The sequence below is a fragment of the Oncorhynchus mykiss genome, chromosome 27 (assembly GCF_057628025.1).
Source record: "Oncorhynchus mykiss isolate SJ-2025 chromosome 27, ASM5762802v1, whole genome shotgun sequence".
NCBI classification, from domain to species: Eukaryota; Metazoa; Chordata; class Actinopteri; order Salmoniformes; family Salmonidae; genus Oncorhynchus; species Oncorhynchus mykiss.
The window spans coordinates 47,264,765-47,290,000 of NC_143048.1; the positions used below are offsets into that span (position 1 = coordinate 47,264,765).

At 44.4% G+C, this 25,236-nt stretch overlaps 1 protein-coding gene across 5 annotated transcripts in view; it reads right to left on the minus strand.

Annotated features, from left to right (window-relative positions):
• The window catches only part of cog6 (component of oligomeric golgi complex 6), a 233,091-nt gene that overhangs the window by 123,450 nt on the left and 84,405 nt on the right, over positions 1-25,236 (minus strand). For 4 of the 5 annotated variants that reach the window (XM_090224018.1, XM_090224019.1, XM_036964969.2 and 1 more), the window contains 6 exons: positions 19,454-19,545; positions 19,252-19,322; positions 17,990-18,081; positions 8,848-8,965; positions 4,382-4,513; positions 2,347-2,514 (listed from right to left, as the gene is read on the minus strand). In XM_090224018.1, the coding sequence (XP_090080144.1) occupies positions 2,347-2,514; positions 4,382-4,513; positions 8,848-8,965; positions 17,990-18,081; positions 19,252-19,322; positions 19,454-19,545 (673 nt within the window). Of the gene's footprint in view, positions 1-2,346; positions 2,515-2,586; positions 2,689-4,381; positions 4,514-8,847; positions 8,966-17,989; positions 18,082-19,251; positions 19,323-19,453; positions 19,546-25,236 lie in introns of those variants that run through there. The other variant, XM_090224021.1, reaches the window with a different exon arrangement.

Sequence of the window (25,236 nt, forward strand, 5' to 3'; positions counted from 1 at the left end):
TTTAATGTTACTCTGGCTACTGTTCTAGAACAGAATACATCATGTATTTAATGTTACTATGGCTACTGTTCTGGAACAGAATACATCATGTATTTAATGTTACTATGGCTACTGTTGTTGGAACAGAATACATCATGTATTTAATGTTACTCTGGCTACTGTTCTAGAACAGAATACATCATGTATTTAATGTTACTATGGCTACTGTTCTGGAACAGAATACATCATGTATTTAATGTTACTATGGCTACTGTTGTTGGAACAGAATACATCATGTATTTAATGTTACTATGGCTACTGTTGTTGGAACAGAATACATCATGTATTTAATGTTACTATGGCTACTGTTCTAGAACAGAATACATCATGTATTTAATGTTACTATGGCTACTGTTGTTGGAACAGAATACATCATGTATTTAATGTTACTATGGCTACTGTTCTAGAACAGAATACATCATGTATTTAATGTTACTATGGCTACTGTTCTAGAACAGAATACATCATGTATTTAATGTTACTATGGCTACTGTTGTTGGAACAGAATACATCATGTATTTAATGTTACTATGGCTACTGTTCTGGAACAGAATACATCATGTATTTAATGTTACTATGGCTACTGTTGTTGGAACAGAATACATCATGTATTTAATGTTACTATGGCTACTGTTGTTGGAACAGAATACATCATGTATTTAATGTTACTATGGCTACTGTTCTGGGAACAGAATACATCATGTATTTAATGTTACTATGACTACTGTTCTGGAACAGAATACATCATGTATTTAATGTTACTATGGCTACTGTTCTGGGAACAGAATACATCATGTATTTAATGTTACTATGGCTACTGTTCTGGAACAGAATACATCATGTATTTAATGTTACTACGGCTACTGTTCTGGAACAGAATACATCATGTATTTAATGTTACTATGACTACTGTTCTAGAACAGAATACATCATGTATTTAATGTTACTATGGCTACTGTTCTAGAACAGAATACATCATGTATGTAATGTTACTATGGCTACTGTTCTAGAACAGAATACATCATGTATTTAATGTTACTATGGCTACTGTTCTGGAACAGAATACATCATGTATGTAATGTTACTATGGCTACTGTTCTAGAACAGAATACATCATGTATTTAATGTTACTATGGCTACTGTTCTGGAACAGAATACATCATGTATGTAATGTTACTATGGCTACTGTTGTTGGAACAGAATACATCATGTATGTAATGTTACTATGGCTACTGTTCTAGAACAGAATACATCATGTATTTAATGTTACTATGGCTACTGTTCTGGAACAGAATACATCATGTATGTAATGTTACTATGGCTACTGTTGTTGGAACAGAATACATCATGTATGTAATGTTACTATGGCTACTGTTGTTGGAACAGAATACATCATGTATGTAATGTTACTATGGCTACTGTTGTTGGAACAGAATACATAATGTATTTAATGTTACTATGACTACTGTTCTAGAACAGAATACATCATGTATGTAATGTTACTATGGCTACTGTTCTAGAACAGAATACATCATGTATTTAATGTTACTATGGCTACTGTTGTCTGAACAGAATACATCATGTATTTAATGTTACTATGGCTACTGTTCTGGAACAGAATACATCATGTATTTAATGTTACTATGGCTACTGTTCTGGAACAGAATACATCATGTATTTAATGTTACTATGGCTACTGTTCTGGAACAGAATACATCATGTATTTAATGTTACTATGGCTACTGTTCTAGAACAGAATACATCATGTATTTAATGTTACTATGGCTACTGTTGTCTGAACAGAATACATCATGTATTTAATGTTACTATGGCTACTGTTGTTGGAACAGAATACATCATGTATTTAATGTTACTATGGCTACTGTTCTAGAACAGAATACATCATGTATTTAATGTTACTATGGCTACTGTTCTAGAACAGAATACATCATGTATGTAATGTTACTATGGCTACTGTTCTAGAACAGAATACATCATGTATGTAATGTTACTATGGCTACTGTTGTTGGAACAGAACACGTAAAGACAGTTCAATCACTGGCTGGAGTAGTATTGACTAAATTAGGCCTAAACATCAAATAGAATATATTCTGTAATGTCTATAATGTGACATCCACATGTTTCAGGCACGTCCAGGGACAGACAACTTTTCTACAACACTGATGGCCAGTTTCCCGGAGACAGATTGAGTTGTAGTCCTGAACTCTCCTTAGTCCAGCACGAGGCCTCATCTGTCTTTTGGAAACTGGCCATCAGTGCTCCAACTAAGGGTTGCCAGTTCAGTACCTGGAACTCCAGCATCTCCAGCCTCTTGTCTGTGAACTCAAACAGAGCCAGGGTGGTCTTCATCACATACAGAGAGTTCACCATGTACGTTGCCATGTCTGCGGTACCGAGGTTACTGGCTGAAACTGTACACAGCTGGAGCAGGGGGTCCAGGATACAAGACAACACCTAACAGAGAGACAGAGAGAGGACAGAGAGACAGAGAGAGTACAGGTTACTGGCTGAAAACAGGGGGTCCAGGATACAAGACAACACCTAACAGAGAGACAGAGAGAGGACAGAGAGACAGAGAGAGTACAGGTTACTGGCTGAAAACAGGGGGTCCAGGATACAAGACAACACCTAACAGAGAGACAGAGAGAGGACAGAGAGACAGAGAGAGGACAGGTTACTGGCTGAAAACAGGGGATCCAGGATACAAGACAACACCTAACAGACAGACAGAGAGAGAGAAAGAGAGCGAGCGAGACAGAGAGAGAGAGACAGAGAGCGAGAGAGCGAGACAGAGAGAGAGAGAGAGCGAGAGAGACAGACAGAGAGCGAGACAGACAGACAGAGAGCGAGACAGACAGAGAGAGAGCGAGACAGACAGAGAGAGCAAGACAGACAGAGAGAGCGAGACAGACAGAGAGAGAGCGAGACAGACAGAGAGAGAGCGAGACAGACAGACAGAGAGAGCGAGACAGACAGAGAGAGAGCGAGACAGACAGAGAGAGAGCGAGACAGACAGACAGACAGAGAGAGCGAGACAGACAGACAGAGAGAGCGAGACAGACAGACAGAGAGAGCGAGACAGACAGACAGACAGAGAGAGCGAGACAGACAGACAGAGAGAGCGAGACAGACAGACAGAGAGAGCGAGACAGACAGACAGAGAGAGCGAGACAGACAGAGCGAGACAGACAGAGCGAGACAGACAGACAGAGAGCCAGACAGACAGACAGCGAGACAGAGGGCAGAGGACATTACCAGAGGGCAGAGGACATTAACCCGAGGGCAGAGGACATTAACCCGAGGGCAGAGGACATTAACCCGAGGGCAGAGGACATTAACCCGAGGGCAGAGGACATTAACCCGAGGGAAGAGGACATTAACCTGAGGGCAGAGGACATTAACCTGAGGGCAGAGGACATTAACCTGAGGGCAGAGGACATTAACCTGAGGGCAAAGGACATTAACCTGAGGGCAGAGGACATTAACCTGAGGGCAGAGGACATTAACCTGAGGGCAGAGGACATTACCAGAGGGCAGAGGACATTAACCTGAGGGCAGAGGACATTAACCTGAGGGCAGAGGACATTAACCTGAGGGCAGAGGACATTAACCTGAGGGCAGAGGACATTAACCTGAGGGCAGAGGACATTAACCTGAGGGCAGAGGACATTAACCTGAGGGCAGAGGACATTAACCAGAGGGCAGAGGACATTAACCTGAGGGCAAAGGACATTAACCTGAGGGCAGAGGACATTAACCTGAGGGCAAAGGACATTAACCTGAGGGCAAAGGACATTAACCTGAGGGCAGAGGACATTAACCTGAGGGCAGAGGACATTACCAGAGGGCAGAGGACATTAACCTGAGGGCAGAGGACATTAACCTGAGGGCAGAGGACATTAACCTGAGGGCACAGGACATTAACCTGAGGGCAGAGGACGTTAACCTGAGGGCAGAGGACATTACCAGAGGGCAGAGGACATTAACCTGAGGGCAGAGGACATTAACCTGAGGGCAGAGGACATTAACCTGAGGGCAGAGGACATTACCAGAGGGCAGAGGACATTAACCTGAGGGCAGAGGACATTAACCTGAGGGCAGAGGACATTAACCAGAGGGCAGAGGATATTAACCTGAGGGCAGAGGACATTAACCTGAGGGCAGAGGACATTAACCAGAGGGCAGAGGACATTAACCTGAGGGCAGAGGACATTAACCTGAGGGCAGAGGACATTAACCTGAGGGCAAAGGACATTAACCTGAGGGCAAAGGACATTGACCCGAGGGCAGAGGACATTAACCAGAGGGCAGAGGACATTACCTGAGCAAAGTCAGCCTGGCGAGCGTCCAGAGGAACTACAGAGGAGTCATGAGAGGCCAACACCTCCCTCAGGAGAGCCAGGGTCTGGGTCAGAGAGGAGGTGGGGCCCAGGTCTGGAGGGGGGAGCTCCACCTGGAGGGAGGAGGAGGAGGTGGTTAGAGGGAGGGGTAGGAGGAAGGAGGAGGAGGGAGGGGTTAGAAGGAGGAGTAGGAGGAGGAGTAGGAGGAGGAGGAGGGAGGGGTAGGAGGGAGGGGTTAGAGGGAGAGGTAGGAGGAGGGAGGGGTTAGAGGGAGGGGTAGGAGGAGGGAGGGGTTAGAGGGAGGAGGAGGAGGAGGGAGGGGTTAGAGGGAGGAGGAGGAGGAGGAGGAGGGAGGGGTTAGAGGGAGGAGGAGGGAGGGGTTAGAGGGAGGAGGAGGAGGAGGGAGGGGTTAGAGGGAGGAGGAGGAGGAGGGAGGGGTTAGAGGGAGGAGGAGGAGGAAGGAGGGGTTAGAGGGAGGAGGAGGAAGAGGAGGAGGAGGAGGGAGGGGTTAGAGGGAGGAGGAGGAAGAGGAAGAGGAGGAGGAGGAGGGAGGGGTTAGAGGGAGGGGCAGGAGGAGGGAGGGGTTAGAGAAACAATTCAACCACTTACGCTACAGTTCCTCCTTCATAGCTACCATGGCCATGCTCCTCTCCTCTCCCTACCCCTCTCCTCCTCCCTCCATCTCTCCCCCTCTCCATCTCTCCCCATCTCTCCTCTCCTCTCCCTACCCCTCTCCATCTCTCCTCCCTCCATCTCTCCATCTCTCCCCCTCTCCTCCCTCCATCTCTCCCCATCTCTCCTCTCCCTACCCCTCTCCATCTCTCCCCATCTCTACCCCTCTCCTCCTCCCTCCATCTCTCCCCCTCTCCATCTCTCCCCATCTCTCCTCCCTCAAACTCTCCCCATCTCTCCTCCCTCAAACTCTCCCCATCTCTCCTCCCTTAAACTCTCCCAATCTCTCCTCCCTCAAACTCTCCCCATCTCTCCTCCCTCCATCTCTCACCCTCTCCATCTCTCCCCATCCCTCCAACTCTCCCCCTCTCCTCCCTCCATCTCTACCCCTCTCCATCTCTCCCCATCTCTCCTCCCTCAAACTCTCCCAATCTCTCCTCTCCCCATCTCTCCTCCATCTCTCCCCTCTCCATCTCTCCCCATCTCTCCAACTCTCCCCTTCTCCATCTCTCCCCCTCTCCATCTCTCCCAATCTCTCCTCCCTCCAACTCTCCCCCTCCCTCCAACTCTCCCCCTCCCTCCAACTCTCCTCCCTCCCTCCCTCCCTCCAAATCTCCTCCCTCCCTCCCTCCAACTCTCCTCCCTCCCTCCCTCCAACTCTCCTCCCTCCAACTCTCCTCCCTCCAACTCTCCTCCCTCCAACTCTCCTCCCTCCAACTCTCCTCCCTCCAGCTCTCCTCCCTCCAGCTCTCCTCCCTCCAGCTCTCCTCCCTCCAGCTCTCCTCCCTCCCTCCCTCCAACTCTCCTCCCTCCAGCTCTCCTCCCTCCCTCCCTCCAACTCTCCTCCCTCCCTCCCTCCAACTCTCCAACTCTCCTCCCTCCAACTCTCCTCCCTCCAGCTCTCCTCCCTCCAGCTCTCCTCCCTCCCTCCCTCCCTCCCTCCCTCCAACTCTCCTCCCTCCCTCCAACTCTCCTCCCTCCAACTCTCCTCCCTCCAACTCTCCTCCCTCCAACTCTCCTCCCTCCAACTCTCCTCCCTCCAACTCTCCTCCCTCCAACTCTCCTCCCTCCAGCTCTCCTCCCTCCAGCTCTCCCCCCTCCAACTCTCCCCCCCTCCATCTCTCCCCATCTCTCCCCCTCTCCATCTCTCCCCATCTCTCCCCCTCTCCATCTCTCCTCCCTCCATCTCTCCTACTCTCCATCTCTCCTCCTCTCCATCTAATACATGTGATTAGTAGAAGTCAGTGTCCCTGGTATTAGCTGGTGTGGAGAAGGTAACAAAGTAGCAGCCTAACCCAAGGCCGATAGATTAGAGAGGTGTTGAGGGTTGTTAGTGTGATTCATGCTATTGATCTGATAGCAGCTAGTGTTGTTTGGACTGAGGCCTGTCCGTGATCCGGGATATTTGGACTCCAATTTGAGGAAACGGACTGCTGTTTCTCAGTCCCAACTGGTAACTACCAGCTCTCCTCACAAACGGTCCCAAATGGTGACCTTATTCCCTGTATAGGGCACTACTTTAGACCAAAGCCCTATGGGCCCTGGTCAAAAGCAGTGCTCTATATAGTGAATTAGGGACCCGTTTAGATCTGCATGTCTTACAGTTGTCTGTGAGGGTTGAGAAAACAACATGTTTCTCCATATCCTATTGAACTACTACTGCACCAGCATGTCATTAGCTTGGGCACAGGAACATTTTTTTGTTGTCTAAATAGAACATGTGGAAGTTGGACCATCATGCATGTACACGGCATGTACACGGCATGTACACGGCATGTACACGGCATGTACACGGCATGTACACGGCATGTACACGGCATGTACACGGCATGTACACAGCATGTACACAGCATGTACACAGCATGTACACGGCATGTACACGGCATGTACACGGCATGTACACGGCATGTACACAGCATGTACACAGCATGTACACAGCATGTACACAGCATGTACACAGCATGTACACAGCATGCACACAGCATGTACACAGCATGTACACAGCATGTACACAGCATGTACACAGCATGTACACAGCATGTACACAGCATGCACACAGCATGTACACAGCATGTACACAGCATGTACACAGCATGTACACAGGACGAGGTAAGTCACTTCTATACTGAAGACAAATATCAAATATAAAATGAATATATGTCAAAGATTTTACAGTTCATATAACGAAAATCAGTCAATAGGCCAGAACCTGGGGAGCCAGACCCAGAACCAGCCACTGGGGAGCCAGACCCAGACCCAGAACCAGAACCTGGGGAGCCAGACCCAGAACCAGAACCAGAACCTGGGGAGCCAGACCCAGAACCAGCCACTGGGGAGCCAGACCCAGACCCAGAACCAGAACCTGGGGAGCCAGACCCAGAACCAGAACCTGGGGAGCCAGACCCAGAACCAGCCACTGGGGAGCCAGACCCAGAACCAGAACCTGGGGAGCCAGACCCAGACCCAGAACCAGAACCTGGGGAGCCAGACCCAGAACCAGCCACTGGGGAGCCAGACCCAGACCCAGAACCAGCCACTGGGGAGCCAGACCCAGACCCAGAACCAGAACCTGGGGAGCCAGACCCAGAACCAGCCACTGGGGAGCCAGACCCAGACCCAGAACCAGAACCTGGGGAGCCAGACCCAGACCCAGAACCAGCCACTGGGGAGCCAGACCCAGAACCAGACCCAGCCACTGGGGAGCCAGACCCAGACCCAGAACCAGCCACTGGGGAGTCAGACCCAGACCCAGAACCAGAACCTGGGGAGCCAGAACCAGACCCAGCCCCAGAACCAGCCACTGGGGAGCCAGACCCAGACCCAGAACCAGACCCAACCACTGGGGAGCCAGAACCAGCCACTGGGGAGCCAGAACCACCCACTGGGGGGCCAGACCCAGCCACTGGGGGACCAGACCCAGCCACTGGGGGGGCCAGACCCAGCCACTGGGGGGGCCAGACCCAGCCACTGGGGGGGCCAGACCCAGCCAGTGGGGATCCAGACCCAGCCACTGGGGGAGCCAGACCCAGCCACTGGGGGGGCCAGACCAGCCACTGGGGATCCAGACCCAGCCAGTGGGGATCCAGACCCAGCCAGTGTGGCGCAAGGCCCAGCCAATCAGAATTAGTTTTCCCCCCAAGAAAGAGCTTTATTACAGACAGAAATCCCCCCCCCCCCCCCCCCCCTCCCGACCCAGGTCTGCGGTCGTGAGGCCGGTTGGACGTACTGCGGAATTCTTTAAAAAGGCGTTGGGGGGTTGGCTTATGAATCAATGAACATTCAATTCTCTGGTAACAGCTCTGAAGGACATGCCTGCAGTCAGCACGCCAGTAGCACGCTCCCTCAAAACTTGAGACATCTGTGGCTTCGTGTTGGTTGACAAAACTGCATATTTTAAAGTGGCCTTTTATTGTGCCCAGCGCAAGGTTCACCTGTGTAATGATCATGCTGTTTAATCAGCTTCTTGATATGCCACACCTGGTCAGGTGGATGGATTATCTTGACAAAGGAGAAATGCTCACTGACAGGGATGTTAAGAAATTTGTACACAAAATTGGGAGAGAAAAAACATTTTCTGTGTGAATAGAATATTTCTGGGATGTTTTTATGTCAGCTGTTCAAACTGTTCATCTCTGTACATGTTCACGGATCGTATTCATACAACAAAATACTGTGATAGGTGATAGCCGTGTCCAATCAGAGCAACAAAATAGAAGCTCTATATGAGGTCATCAACAAAGTGATGTTTAGTTTACTAAAAACAACAAACGCCTACCTTGTCCATGAGCCTGCTCGCGTGGAGACTGAGACTGTTGAAAAACATCTTCTTGCTTAGGATGTGCATCTCTTCGATGGTCATCAGCAGGGAGGCTACACTGGTGCCCACGATACAACTATGAGAGGGAGAGAGACAGAGACAGAGAGACAGAGACAGAGAGACAGAAAGAGAGACAGACAGATAGAGCGAGACAGAGAGACAGAAAGAGAGACAGAGAGAGACAGAGACAGAGAGACAGATAGAGAGAGACAGAGAGACAGAAAGAGAGACAGAGACAGAGAGACAGAAAGAGAGACAGAGAGAGATAGAGAGAGAGAGAGACAGACAGATAGAGAGACAGAGAGAGAGACAGAGAGACAGAAAGAGAGACAGAGACAGAGAGACAGAAAGAGAGACAGAGAGACAGAAAGAGAGACAGAGAGAGATAGAGAGAGAGAGAGACAGACAGACAGATAGAGAGACAGAGAGAGACAGAAAGAGAGACAGAGACAGAGAGACAGAAAGAGAGACAGAGAGAGATAGAGAGAGACAGACAGATAGAGAGAGAGACAGAGAGAGAGACAGAGAGACAGAAAGAGAGACAGAGAGAGATAGAGAGAGACAGACAGATAGAGAGAGAGACAGAGAGAGAGACAGAGAGACAGAAAGAGAGACAGAGACAGAGAGACAGAAAGAGAGACAGAGAGAGAGAGACAGAGAGACAGAAAGAGAGACAGAGAGAGATAGAGAGAGACAGACAGATAGAGAGAGAGACAGAGAGAGAGACAGAGAGAAAGAAAGAGAGACAGAGACAGAGAGACAGAAAGAGAGACAGAGAGACAGAGAGGGCATCATTGAACAGTGAACTCTAAATTAACAACACTGTATAAAGGCTATATAGAGGCATTTAGAAAGATGAGAGAGATGGTATCAAACCACCTTGACCAGTTTACTGTCATGTGATCTTGGTGTTTTGTGGGGGTTTGGGACAGGGCTTATTGTGGTGATGTGTGGAATCTAGCTACCTGATGGTGTGATGGTATAACTTAAGCCGGGTTAGGTTCAGAGGTCAGGTTCAGAGGTCAAATCAGATCAAAGTTTATTTGTCACGTGCGCCGAATACAACAGGTGTAGTAGACCTCACAGTGAAATGCTGAATACAACAGGTGTAGTAGACCTTACAGTGAAATGCTGAATACAACAGGTGTAGTAGACCTTACAGTGAAATGCTGAATACAACAGGTGTAGTAGACCTTACAGTGAAATGCTGAATACAACAGGTGTAGTAGACCTTACAGTGAAATGCTGAATACAACAGGTGTAGTAGACCTTCCAGTGAAATGCTGAATACAACAGGTGTAGTAGACCTTACAGTGAAATGCTGAATACAACAGGTGTAGTAGACCTTACAGTGAAATGATAAATACAACAGGTGTAGTAGACCTTACAGTGAAATGCTGAATACAACAGGTGTAGTAGACCTTACAGTGAAATGCTGAATACAACAGGTGTAGTAGACCTTACAGTGAAATGCTGAATACAACAGGTGTAGTAGACCTTACAGTGAAATGCTGAATACAACAGGTGTAGTAGACCTCACAGTGAAATGCTGAATACAACAGGTGTAGTAGACCTTACAGTGAAATGCTGAATACAACAGGTGTAGTAGACCTTACAGTGAAATGCTGAATACAACAGGTGTAGTAGACCTTACAGTGAAATGCTGAATACAACAGGTGTAGTAGACCTTACAGTGAAATGCTGAATACAACAGGTGTAGTAGACCTTACAGTGAAATGCTGAATACAACAGGTGTAGTAGACCTCACAGTGAAATGCTGAATACAACAGGTGTAGTATACCTTACAGTGAAATGCTGAATACAACAGGTGTAGTAGACCTCACAGTGAAATGCTGAATACAACAGGTGTAGTAGACCTTACAGTGAAATGCTGAATACAACAGGTGTAGTAGACCTTACAGTGAAATGCTGAATACAACAGGTGTAGTAGACCTCACAGTGAAATGCTGAATACAACAGGTGTAGTAGACCTTACAGTGAAATGCTGAATACAACAGGTGTAGTAGACCTCACAGTGAAATGCCGAATACAACAGGTGTAGTAGACCTTACAGTGAAATGCTGAATACAACAGGTGTAGTAGACCTTAGTGAAATGCTGAATACAACAGGTGTAGTAGACCTTACAGTGAAATGCTGAATACAACAGGTGTAGTAGACCTTACAGTGAAATGCTGAATACAACAGGTGTAGTAGACCTCACAGTGAAATGCTGAATACAACAGGTGTAGTAGACCTTACAGTGAAATGCTGAATACAACAGGTGTAGTAGACCTCACAGTGAAATGCTGAATACAACAGGTGTAGTAGACCTTACAGTGAAATGCTGAATACAACAGGTGTAGTAGACCTTACAGTGAAATGCTGAATACAACAGGTGTAGTAGACCTTACAGTGAAATGCTGAATACAACAGGTGTAGTAGACCTTACAGTGAAATACTGAATACAACAGGTGTAGTAGACCTTACAGTGAAATGCTGAATACAACAGGTGTAGTAGACCTCACAGTGAAATGCTGAATACAACAGGTGTAGTAGACCTTACAGTGAAATGCTGAATACAACAGGTGTAGTAGACCTTACAGTGAAATGCTGAATACAACAGGTGTAGTAGACCTTACAGTGAAATGCTGAATACAACAGGTGTAGTAGACCTTACCGTGAAATGCTGAATACAACAGGTGTAGTAGACCTCACAGTGAAATGCTGAATACAACAGGTGTAGTAGACCTTACAGTGAAATGCTGAATACAACAGGTGTAGTAGACCTCACAGTGAAATGCTGAATACAACAGGTGTAGTAGACCTTACAGTGAAATGCTGAATACAACAGGTGTAGTAGACCTCACAGTGAAATGCTGAATACAACAGGTGTAGTAGACCTCACAGTGAAATGCTGAATACAACAGGTGTAGTAGACCTTACAGTGAAATGCTGAATACAACAGGTGTAGTAGACCTTACAGTGAAATGCTGAATACAACAGGTGTAGTAGACCTTACCGTGAAATGCTGAATACAACAGGTGTAGTAGACCTCACAGTGAAATGCTGAATACAACAGGTGTAGTAGACCTTACAGTGAAATGCTGAATACAACAGGTGTAGTAGACCTCACAGTGAAATGCTGAATACAACAGGTGTAGTAGACCTCACAGTGAAATGCTGAATACAACAGGTGTAGTAGACCTCACAGTGAAATGCTGAATACAACAGGTGTAGTAGACCTCACAGTGAAATGCTGAATACAACAGGTGTAGTAGACCTCACAGTGAAATGCTGAATACAACAGGTGTAGTAGACCTTACAGTGAAATGCTGAATACAACAGGTGTAGTAGACCTCACAGTGAAATGCTGAATACAACAGGTGTAGTAGACCTTACAGTGAAATGCTGAATACAACAGGTGTAGTAGACCTCACAGTGAAATGCTGAATACAACAGGTGTAGTAGACCTCACAGTGAAATGCTGAATACAACAGGTGTAGTAGACCTTACAGTGAAATGCTGAATACAACAGGTGTAGTAGACCTTACAGTGAAATGCTGAATACAACAGGTGTAGTAGACCTTACCGTGAAATGCTGAATACAACAGGTGTAGTAGACCTCACAGTGAAATGCTGAATACAACAGGTGTAGTAGACCTTACAGTGAAATGCTGAATACAACAGGTGTAGTAGACCTCACAGTGAAATGCTGAATACAACAGGTGTAGTAGACCTCACAGTGAAATGCTGAATACAACAGGTGTAGTAGACCTCACAGTGAAATGCTGAATACAACAGGTGTAGTAGACCTCACAGTGAAATGCTGAATACAACAGGTGTAGTAGACCTTACAGTGAAATGCTGAATACAACAGGTGTAGTAGACCTCACAGTGAAATGCTGAATACAACAGGTGTAGTAGACCTTACAGTGAAATGCTGAATACAACAGGTGTAGTAGACCTTACAGTGAAATGCTGAATACAACAGGTGTAGTAGACCTTACAGTGAAATGCTTACTTACAGGCTCTAACCAATAGTGCCAGAAATGTATTAGGTGAACAATAGGTAAGTAAAGAAATAAAACAACAGTAAAAAGACAGGCTATATACAGTAGAGAGGTTATATACAGTAGAGAGGCTATATACAGTAGAGAGGCTATATACAGTAGAGAGGTTATATACAGTAGAGAGGCTTTATACAGTAGAGAGGCTATATACAGTAGAGAGGCTATATACAGTAGAGAGGTTATATACGGTAGAGAGGCTATATACAGTAGAGAGGCTAAATACAGTAGAGAGGTTATATACAGTAGAGAGGCTATATACAGTAGAGAGGCTATATACAGTAGAGAGGCTAAATACAGTAGAGAGGTTATATACAGTAGAGAGGCTATAAACAGTAGAGAGGTTATATACAGTAGAGAGGCTATATACAGTAGAGAGGCTTTATACAGTAGAGGGGCTATATACAGTAGAGAGGCTATATACAGTAGAGGGGCTATATACAGTAGAGAGGACATATACAGTAGAGAGGTTATATACAGTAAAGAGGCTATATACAGTAGAGAGGTTATATACAGTAGAGGCTATATACAGTAGAGAGGTTATATACAGTAGAGAGGTTATATACAGTAGAGAGGCTATATACAGTAGAGAGGTTATATGTAGAGGCTTTATACAGTAGAGAGGTTATATACAGTAGAGAGGTTATATACAGTAGAGAGGCTATATACAGTAGAGAGGTTATATACAGTAGAGAGGCTATATACAGTAGAGGGGCTATATACAGTAGAGAGGCTATATACAGTAGAGAGGTTATATACAGTAGAGAGGCTATATACAGTAGAGGCTACATACAGTAGAGAGGCTATATACAGTAGAGAGGCTATATACAGTAGAGAGGCTATATACAGTAGAGAGGTTATATACAGTAGAGAGGCTGTATAGAGTAGAGAGGCTATATAAAGTAGAGAGGCTATATACAGTAGAGAGGATATAAAAGTAGTGAGGCTATATACAGTAGAGAGGCTATATACAGTAGAGAGGCTATATACAGTAGAGAGGATATAAAAGTAGTGAGGCTATATACAGTAGAGAGGCTATATACAGTAGAGAGGCTATATACAGTAGAGAGGCTATATACAGTAGAGAGGATATAAAAGTAGTGAGGCTATATACAGTAGAGAGACTATATACAGTAGAGAGGCTATATACAGTAGAGAGGCTATATACAGTAGAGAGGATATAAAAGTAGTGAGGCTATATACAGTAGAGAGGCTATATACAGTAGAGAGGTTATATACAGTAGAGAGGCTATATACAGTAGAGAGGCTATATACAGTAGAGAGGCTATAGTAGAGAGGTTATATACAGTAGAGAGGATATATACAGTAGAGAGGATATAAAAGTAGTGAGGCTACATACAGTAGAGAGGCTCTATACAGTAGAGAGGCTCTATACAGTAGAGAGGCTATATACAGTAGAGAGGTTATATACAGTAGAGAGGTTATATACAGTAGAGAGACTATATACAGTAGAGAGGCTATATACAGTAGAGAGGTTATATACAGTAGAGAGGTTATATACAGTAGAGAGGCTATATACAGTAGAGAGGCTCTATACAGTAGAGAGACTATATACAGTAGAGAGGCTATATACAGTAGAGAGGCTATATTCAGTAGAGAGGCTCTATACAGTAGAGAGGCTCTATACAGTAGAGAGGCTATATACAGTAGAGAGGTTATATACAGTAGAGAGGTTATATACAGTAGAGAGGCTATATACAGTAGAGAGGTTATATACAGTAGAGGCTTTATACAGTAGAGAGGTTATATACAGTAGAGAGGTTATATACAGTAGAGAGGCTATATACAGTAGAGAGGTTATATACAGTAGAGAGGCTATATACAGTAGAGAGGCTATATACAGTAGAGAGGTTATATACAGTAGAGAGGTTATATACAGTAGAGAGGCTATATACAGTAGAGAGGCTATATACAGTAGAGAGGCTATATACAGTAGAGAGGCTCTATACAGTAGAGAGGCTATATACAGTAGAGAGGTTATATACAGTAGAGAGGTTATATACAGTAGAGAGGCTATATACAGTAGAGAGGTTATATACAGTAGAGGCTTTATACAGTAGAGAGGTTATATACAGTAGAGAGGTTATATACAGTAGAGAGGCTATATACAGTAGAGAGGCTATATACAGTAGAGAGGCTATATACAGTAGAGAGGCTCTATACAGTAGAGAGGCTATATACAGTAGAGAGGTTATATACAGTAGAGAGGTTATATACAGTAGAGAGGCTATATACAGTAGAGAGGTTATATACAGTAGAGGCTTTATACAGTAGAGAGGTTATATACAGTAGAGAGGTTATATACAGTAGAGAGGCTATATACAGTAGAGAGGTTATATACAGTAGAGAGGCTATATACAGTAGAGAGGCTATATACAGTAGAGAGGTTATATACAGTAGAGAGGTTATATACAGTAGAGAGGCTATATACAGTAGAGAGGCTATATACAGTAGAGAGGCTATAGTAGAGAGGCTATATACAGTAGAGGGGCTATATACAGTAGAGGGGCTATATACAGTAGAGAGGCTATATACAGTAGAGAGGTTATATACAGTAGAGAGGCTATATACAGTAGAGGCTACATACAGTAGAGAGGCTATATACAGTAGAGAGGCTATATACAGTAGAGAGGCTATATACAGTAGAGAGGTTATATACAGTAGAGAGGCTGTATAGAGTAGAGAGGCTATATAAAGTAGAGAGGCTATATACAGTAGAGAGGACATATACAGTAGAGAGGCTATATACAGTAGAGAGGCTATATACAGTAGAGAGGCTATATACAGTAGAGAGGATATAAAAGTAGTGAGGCTATATACAGTAGAGAGGCTATATACAGTAGAGAGGCTATATACAGTAGAGAGGATATAAAAGTAGTGAGGCTATATACAGTAGAGAGGCTATATACAGTAGAGAGACTATATACAGTAGAGAGGCTATATACAGTAGAGAGGCTCTATACAGTAGAGAGGCTCTATACAGTAGAGAGGCTCTATACAGTAGAGAGGCTATATACAGTAGAGAGGCTACATACAGTACAGAGGCTCTATACAGTAGAGAGGCTATATAAAGTAGAGAGGCTATATACAGTAGAGAGGCTATATACAGTAGAGAGGCTATATACAGTAGAGAGGCTATATACAGTAGGGAGGATATATACAGTAGAGAGGTTATATACAGTAGAGAGGCTATATACAGTAGAGAGGATATATACAGTAGAGAGGTTATATACAGTAGAGAGGCTATATACAGTAGAGAGGCTATATACAGTAGAGAGGCTATATACAGTAGAGGCTTTATACAGTAGAGAGGTTATATACAGTAGAGGCTATATACAGTAGAGAGGTTATATACAGTAGAGAGGTTATATACAGTAGAGAGGCTATATACAGTAGAGAGGTTATATACAGTAGAGAGGCTATATACAGTAGAGAGGCTATATACAGTAGAGAGGCTATATACAGTAGAGAGGATATATACAGTAGAGAGGTTATATACAGTAGAGAGGTTATATACAGTAGAGAGGCTATATACAGTAGAGAGGCTATATACAGTAGAGAGGCTATATACAGTAGAGGGGCTATATACAGTAGAGAGGCTATATACAGTAGAGAGGCTATATACAGTAGAGAGGTTATATACAGTAGAGAGGCTATATACAGTAGAGAGGCTCTATACAGTAGAGAGGCTACATACAGTACAGAGGCTCTATACAGTAGAGAGGCTATATAAAGTAGAGAGGCTATATACAGTAGAGAGGCTATATACAGTAGAGAGGCTATATACAGTAGAGAGGCTATATACAGTAGGGAGGATATATACAGTAGAGAGGTTATATACAGTAGAGAGGCTATATACAGTAGAGAGGATATATACAGTAGAGAGGCTATATACAGTAGAGAGGCTATATACAGTAGAGAGGCTATATACAGTAGAGAGGCTATATACAGTAGAGAGGCTATATACAGTAGAGGCTTTATACAGTAGAGAGGTTATATACAGTAGAGGCTATATACAGTAGAGAGGTTATATACAGTAGAGAGGCTATATACAGTAGAGAGGCTATATACAGTAGAGAGGTTATATACAGTAGAGAGGCTATATACAGTAGAGAGGCTATATACAGTAGAGAGGCTATATACAGTAGAGAGGATATAGACAGTAGAGAGGTTATATACAGTAGAGAGGCTATATACAGTAGAGAGGCTATATACAGTAGAGAGGCTATATACAGTAGAGAGGCTATATACAGTAGAGAGGCTATATACAGTAGAGAGGCTATATACAGTAGAGAGGCTATATACAGTAGAGAGGCTATATACAGTAGAGAGGTTATATACAGTAGAGAGGCTATATACAGTAGAAAGGCTATATACAGTAGAGAGGCTATATACAGTAGAAAGGCTATATACAGTAGAGAGGCTATATACAGTAGAGAGGCTATATACAGTAGAGAGGCTACATACAGACACCTGTTAGTCAGGCTGATTGAGGTAGTATGTACATGTAGCTATGGTTAAAGTGACTATGCATATATGATGAACAGAGAGTAGCAGCAGCATTAAAGAGGGGTTGGCGGGTGGTGGGACACAATGCAGATTGCTCTGGTTAGCCAATGTGCTGGAGCACTGGTTGGTCGGCCCAATTGAGGTAGTATGTACATGAATGTATAGTTAAAGTGACTATGCATAAAAATGATAAACAGAGAGTAGCAGCAGTGTAAAAGAGGGGGTGGGGGGGGCACACAATGCAAATAGTCTGGGTAGCCATTTGATTATCTGTTCAGGAGTCTTATGGCTTGGGGGTAAAAACTGTTGAGAAGCCTTTTGGCTGAGGGGTGGCTGAGGTCTTTGACAATTTTTAGGGCCTTCCTCTGACACCGCCTGGTATAGAGGTCCTGGATGGCAGGCAGCTTAGCCCCAGTGATGTACTTGGCCGTACGCACTACCCTCTGTAGTGCCTTGAGGGTTAGGGTCAGGGGTCAGGTTCAGAGGTCAGGGTACTACCTACCTGATGGTGTGGTGGTAGAACTTGAGCAGGTTGGACAGCTTGTAGAGTAGAACAGAACCCGGCTCAGCCAAGATTCCCTGCTCCAGACGCACCTGAAAGAGAAGCCATCTTATATTTAGTATTTATCCCAGGACAGTCAGTCTATCCAGTAGTATTTATCCCAGGACAGTCAGTCTATCCAGTAGTATTTATCCCAGGACAGTCAGTCTATCCAGTAGTATTTATCCCAGGACAGTCGGTCTATCCAGTAGTATTTATCCCAGGACAGTCGGTCTATCCAGTAGTATTTATCCCAGGACAGTCAGTCTATCCAGTAGTATTTATCCCAGAACAGTTGGTCTATCCAGTCGTATTTATCCCAGGACCGTCAGTCTATCCAGTAGTATTTATCCCAGAACAGTTGGTCTATCCAGTCGTATTTATCCCAGGACAGTCAGTCTATGCAGTAGTATTTATCCCAGGACAGTCAGTCTATCCAATAGTATTTATCCCAGGACAGTCAGTCTATCCAGTAGTATTTATCCCAGGACAGTTGGTCTATTCAGTAGTATTTATCCCAGGACAGTCAGTCTATCCAGTAGTATTTATCCCAGGACAGTCAGTCTTTCCAGTAGTATTTATCCCAGGACAGTTGGTCTATCCAGTAGTATTTATCCCAGGACATAATTTATTTCCAGTAGTATTTATCCCAGGACATAATTTCTTTCCAGTAGTATTTATCCCAGGACAGTCAGTCTTTCCAGTAGTATTTATCCCAGGACAGTTGGTCTATCCAGTAGTATTTATCTCAGGACAGTTGGTCTATCCAGTAGTATTTATCCCAGGACATAATTTCTTTCCAGTAGTATTTATCCCAGGACATAATTTCTTTCCAGTAGTATTTATCCCAGGACAGTCAGTCTATCCAGTAGTATTTATCCCAGGACAGTTGGTCTATCCAGTAGTATTTATCTCAGGACAGTTGGTCTATCCAGTAGTATTTATCCCAGGACAGTTGGTCTATCCAGTAGTATTTATCCCAGGACAGTTGGTCTACCCAGTAGTATTTATCCCAGGACAGTTGGTCTACCCAGTAGTATTTATCCCAGGACATAATTTCTTTCCAGTAGTATTTATCCCAGGACAGTCAGTCTTTCCAGTAGTATTTATCCCAGGACAGTCAGTCTTTCCAGTAGTATTTATTTTATTAGTTCTACAGTCAAATACAGTCGACTGAAAAAACGGAAATGTACACACAAAGACACTGGGTTGGAGGGTCTTACTTTAAGAGGTCTGCAGACTCCCTCAGTGATGTGTCCCACCACCTCTTGCATGGTCTCATCCACTCCTGGTGCTAAAGGGAAGGCAGTCAGTCAGACGCAGACAAGACACACGAGAGAATTAACTACCTGCACAAAGGTTAGGATTAGAAGAGATCAAGCGGTCATTCGTTGCCATAGGGATCGCGTGAGGGTTTTAGGTTACCTCGTGCTGTGACCTGTTTCAGCAGGGCCTCCAGGTGCTCCTTCTCCGATGCGGTGGCTTGGTGCAGCCACGCTAACATGTCCCCTACGTACCTGGATGGGTCAAAGTTCACGGGATTGGGCTTTGTTATGGCTTTTTTAAACGTATATATTTGAATGCATTTACACACACTGTACGAAACAAGTTTGGGGTCACTTAGAAACGTCCGTGTTTTTTGAAAGAAAAGCACTTTTCTTTCATGTCCCTTCAAATAGATCAAAAATACAGTCTAGAATTATTGTTCATGTTGTAAATGACTATTGCAGTTGGAAACCCGGCTGATTTTTTTTATTTCTTTCATCACATTCCCAAGGGGGTCAGAAGTTTACATAAACTCAATTAGTATTTGGTAGCATTGCCTTTAAATTGTTTAACTTGGGTCAAACGTTTCAGGTGGCCTTCCACAAGCTTCCCGCAATAAGTTGGGTGAATTATGGCCCATTCCTCCTGACAGAGCTGGTGTAACTGAGTCAGGTTTGTAAGGCCTCCTTGCTCGCGCACGCCTTTTCAGTTCTGCCCACACATTTTCTATAAGATTCAGGTCAGGGCTTTGTGATGGCCATTCCAGTACCTTGACTTTGTTATCCTTAAGTAATTTTCCCACAACTTTGGAAGTATGCTTGGGGTCATTGTCCATTTGGAAGACGCATTTGCGACCAAGCTTTAACTTGCTTTAACTGACATCTTGAGATGTTGCTTCAATATATCCACATAATTTTTCTTCCTCACGATGCCATCTATTTTGTAAAGTGCACCAGGCCTTCCTGCAGAAAAGCACCCCCACATCATGATGCTGCCATCCCTGTGCTTCACGGTTGGGATGGTGTTCTTCGGCTTGCAAGCATCCCCCTTTCTCCTCCAAACATAACGATGGTCATTATGGCCAAACAGTTCTATTTTTGTTTCATCAGACCAGAGGACATTTCTCTAAAAAGTACAACCTTTTTCCCCATGTGCAGTTGCAAACCGTAGTCTGGCTTTTTTATGGCGATTTTGAAGCAGTGGCTTCTTCCTGGCTGAGCGGCCTTTCAGGTTATGTTGATATAGGACTCGTTTTACTGTGGATATAGATACTTTTGTACCCGTTTCCTCCAGCATCTTCACAAGGTCCTTTGCTGTTGTTCTGGGATTGATTTGCACTTTTCGCACCAAAGTACGTTCATCTCTAGGAGACAGAACACGTCTCCTTCCTGATTGGTATAACAGCTGCGTGGTCCCATGGTGTTTATACTTGCGTACTATTGTTCGTACAGATGATGAACCAGACTTGTGGAGGTCTTGGCTGATTTCTTTTGATTTGCCCATGATGTCAAGCAAAGAGGCACTGAGTTTGAAGGTATGCCTTGAAATACGTCCACAGGTACACTCCTTATTGACTCAATGATGTCAATTAGCCTATCAGAAGCTTCTAAAGCCATGACATCATTTTCTGGAATTTTTAAAGGCACAGTCAACTTAGTGTATGTAAACTTCTGACCCACTGGAATTGTGATACAGTGAATTATAAGTGAAATAATCTGTCTGTAAACAATTGTTGGAAAAATGACCTGTGTCATGCACAAAGTAACAAGAAATTTGTGGAGTGGTTAAAAAACAAGTTTTAATGACTCCAACCTAAGTGTATGTAAACTTACGACTTCAACTGTACATAGGCCCATTATCAGCAACCATCACTGCTGTGTTCCAACGGCACGCTGTGTTAGTTAATCCAAGTTCATCATTTTAAAAGGCTAACTAATCATTAGAAAACCATTTTGCAATTATGTTAGCACAGCTAAAAACTGTTTGGATTAAAGAAGCAATAAAACTGTCCTTCTTTAGACTAGTTGAGCATCTGGAGCATCAGCATTTATGGGTTCGATTACAGGCTCAAAATGGCCAGAAACAAAGACCTTTCTTCTGAAATTCATCAGTCTATTCTTGTTCTGAGAAATGAAGGCTATTCCATAAGAGAAATTGCCAAGAAACTGAAGATCTTGTGTACTACTCCCTTCACAGTGTACTACTTCCTTCACAGTGTACTACTCCCTTCACAGAACAGAGCAAACTGCCACTAACCAGAATAGAAAGAGGAGTGGGAGGCCCCGGTGCACAACTGAGCAAGAGGACAAGTAGATTAGTGTCTAGTTGGAGAAACAGACGCCTCACAAGTCTTCAACTGGCAGCTTCATTAAATAGTACCCGCAAAATACCAGTCTCAACGTCAAAGAGGTGACTCTGGGATGCTGTCCTTCTTGGCAGGGATCCTCTGTCCAGTCTCAATGTCAACAGTGAAGAGGTGACTCCGGGATGCTGGCCTTCTAGGCAGGGATCCTCTGTCCAGTCTCAATGTCAACAGTGAAGAGGTGACTCCGGGATGCTGGCCTTCTAGGCAGAGTTCCTCTGTCCAGTCTCAACGTCAACAGTGAAGAGGTGACTCCGGGATGCTGACCTTCTAGGCAGAGTTCCTCTAACCCAGTGTCTGTCTTCTGTTTCTTAACAATTTTATCTATTTACAATTTTATTTATTTAGTTATTTTAATGGACACATTTTTTTGCTTTTCTGGACATTTCTAAGTCCAGACCTAACAGAGTAGGTAGTCCTGTTAGTACTCTGTTAGGACAGTATACTCTGTTGGGACAGTATACTCTGTTGGGACAGTATACTCTGTTGGGACAGTATACTCTGTTAGGACAGTATACTCTGTTAGGACAGTATACTCTGTTAGGACAGTATACTCTGTTAGGACAGTATACTCTGTTGGGTCAGTACTCTGTTGGGACAGTACTCTGTTGGGACAGTACTCTGTTGGGACAGTACTCTGTTGTGAGAAATGAAGGCTATTCCATAAGAGAAATTGCCAAGAAACTGAAGATCTTGTGTACTACTCCCTTCACAGTGTACTACTTCCTTCACAGTGTACTACTCCCTTCACAGAACAGAGCAAACTGCCACTAACCAGAATAGAAAGAGGAGTGGGAGGCCCCGGTGCACAACTGAGCAAGAGGACAAGTAGATTAGTGTCTAGTTGGAGAAACAGACGCCTCACAAGTCTTCAACTGGCAGCTTCATTAAATAGTACCCGCAAAATACCAGTCTCAACGTCAAAGAGGTGACTCTGGGATGCTGTCCTTCTTGGCAGGGATCCTCTGTCCAGTCTCAATGTCAACAGTGAAGAGGTGACTCCGGGATGCTGGCCTTCTAGGCAGGGATCCTCTGTCCAGTCTCAATGTCAACAGTGAAGAGGTGACTCCGGGATGCTGGCCTTCTAGGCAGAGTTCCTCTGTCCAGTCTCAACGTCAACAGTGAAGAGGTGACTCCGGGATGCTGACCTTCTAGGCAGAGTTCCTCTAACCCAGTGTCTGTCTTCTGTTTCTTAACAATTTTATCTATTTACAATTTTATTTATTTAGTTATTTTAATGGACACATTTTTTTGCTTTTCTGGACATTTCTAAGTCCAGACCTAACAGAGTAGGTAGTCCTGTTAGGCCAGTACTCTGTTAGGACAGTATACTCTGTTGGGACAGTATACTCTGTTGGGACAGTATACTCTGTTGGGACAGTATACTCTGTTAGGACAGTATACTCTGTTAGGACAGTATACTCTGTTAGGACAGTATACTCTGTTAGGACAGTATACTCTGTTGGGTCAGTACTCTGTTGGGACAGTACTCTGTTGGGACAGTACTCTGTTGGGACAGTACTCTGTTGGGACAGTACTCTGTTGGGACAGTATACTCTGTTAGGACAGTATACTCTGTTGGGACAGTATACTCTGTTGGGACAGTATACTCTGTTAGGACAGTATACTCTGTTAGGACAGTATACTCTGTTAGGACAGTATACTCTGTTAGGACAGTACTCTGTTGGGTCAGTACTCTGTTGGGACAGTACTCTGTTGGGACAGTACTCTGTTGGGACAGTACTCTGTTGGGACAGTACTCTGTTGGGACAGTACTGTTCACAAACACAAACAGACCCAACAGAGCCCCAGGACAGCAGCACAATTAGACCCAATCAAATCATGAGAAAACAAAAAGATAATTAATTGACACATTGGAAAGAATTAACAAAAAAACTGAGCAAACTAGAATGCTATTTGGCCCTAAACAGAGAGTACACAGCGGCAGAATACCTGACCACTGTGACTGACCCAAAATTAAGGAAAGCTTTGACTATGTACAGACTCAGTGAGCATAGCCTTGCTATTGAGAAAGACCTCCGTAGGCAGACCTGGCTCTCAAGAGAAGACAGGCTATGTGCTCACTGCCCACAAAATGAGGTGGAAACTGAGCTGCACTTCCTAACCTCCTGCCCAATGTATGACCATATTAGAGACACATATTTCCCTCAGATTACACAGACCCACAAAGAATTCAAAAACAAACCCAATTTTGATAAACTCCAATATCTACTGGGTGAAATTCCAATGTGAAATCACAGCAGCAAGATTTGTGACCTGTTGCCACGAGAAAAGGGCAACCAGTGAAGAACAAACACCATTGTAAATACAACCCATATATATATGCTTATTTTTTTCCCCTTGTGTACTTTAACCATTTGTACATTGTTACAACACTGTATATATATACTTATATATATATATATTTATATAACATTTGTAATGTCTTTATTGTTTTGAAACTTCTGTATGTGTAATGTTTATTGTTAATTTTTATTGTTTATTTCACTTTTGTATATTATCTACCTCACTTGCTTTGGCAATGTTAACACATGTTTCCCATGCCAATAAAGCCCCTTGAATTGAGAGAGAGACAGAGACAGAGACAGAGAGAGAGAGAGACAGAGACAGAGACAGAGAGAGAGAGAGAGAGAAGAGGGAGAGGATAGAGGGAAAGAGAGGAGAGAGAGAGGAGAGAGAGAGGAGAGAGAGAGGTAGAGAGAGGTAGAGAGAGAGAGAGAGGAGAGAGAGAGAGAGAGGGAGAGAGAGGAGAGAGAGAGGTAGAGAGAGAGGTAGAGAGAGAGGTAGAGAGAGAGAGAGAGAGGAGAGAGAGAGGAGAGAGAGAGGTAGAGAGAGAGAGATGAGAGAGAGGTAGAGAAGGAGAGAGAGAGAGAGAGAGAGAGGAGAGAGAGAGGAGAGAGAGAGGAGAGAGAGAGGAGAGAGACTGACAGAGAGTGAGAGTGAGCGAGAGCAAGAGAGACTTGGAGGACTCAGACACAGACCGGCCCCTGTTCTGAGAAGTGCTGATGCCTCCATTAAGTCTGTGGCGACAGAATGTTCAGCGGTGTTCCAGAGTGTTCTAGTGTGTTCTGAGCAGGATGGGCGTTCTCAGAACACATCTGATTAGTCTCACAGTGAGAGAGACGTTCAGTCCCAAATGACACCCTATGTGCCCTGGACGAAGCCATAACAGAACCCTCCCTTACAGAACCCACTCCACATCCTCCCTTACAGAACCCACTCCTCATCCTCCCTTACAGAACCCACTCCACATCCTCCCTTACAAAACCCACTCCACATCCTCCCTTACAGAACCCACTCCTCATCCTCCCTTACAGAACCCACTCCTCATCCTCCCTTACAGAACCCACTCCACATCCTCCCTTACAGAACCCACTCCACATCCTCCCTTTCAAAACCCACTCCACATCCTCCCTTACAGAACCCACTCCACATCCTCCCTTACAGAACCCACTCCACATCCTCCCTTACAGAACCCACTCCACATCCTCCCTTACAGAACCCACTCCACATCCTCCCTTACAGAACCCACTCCACATCCTCCCTTACAGAACCCACT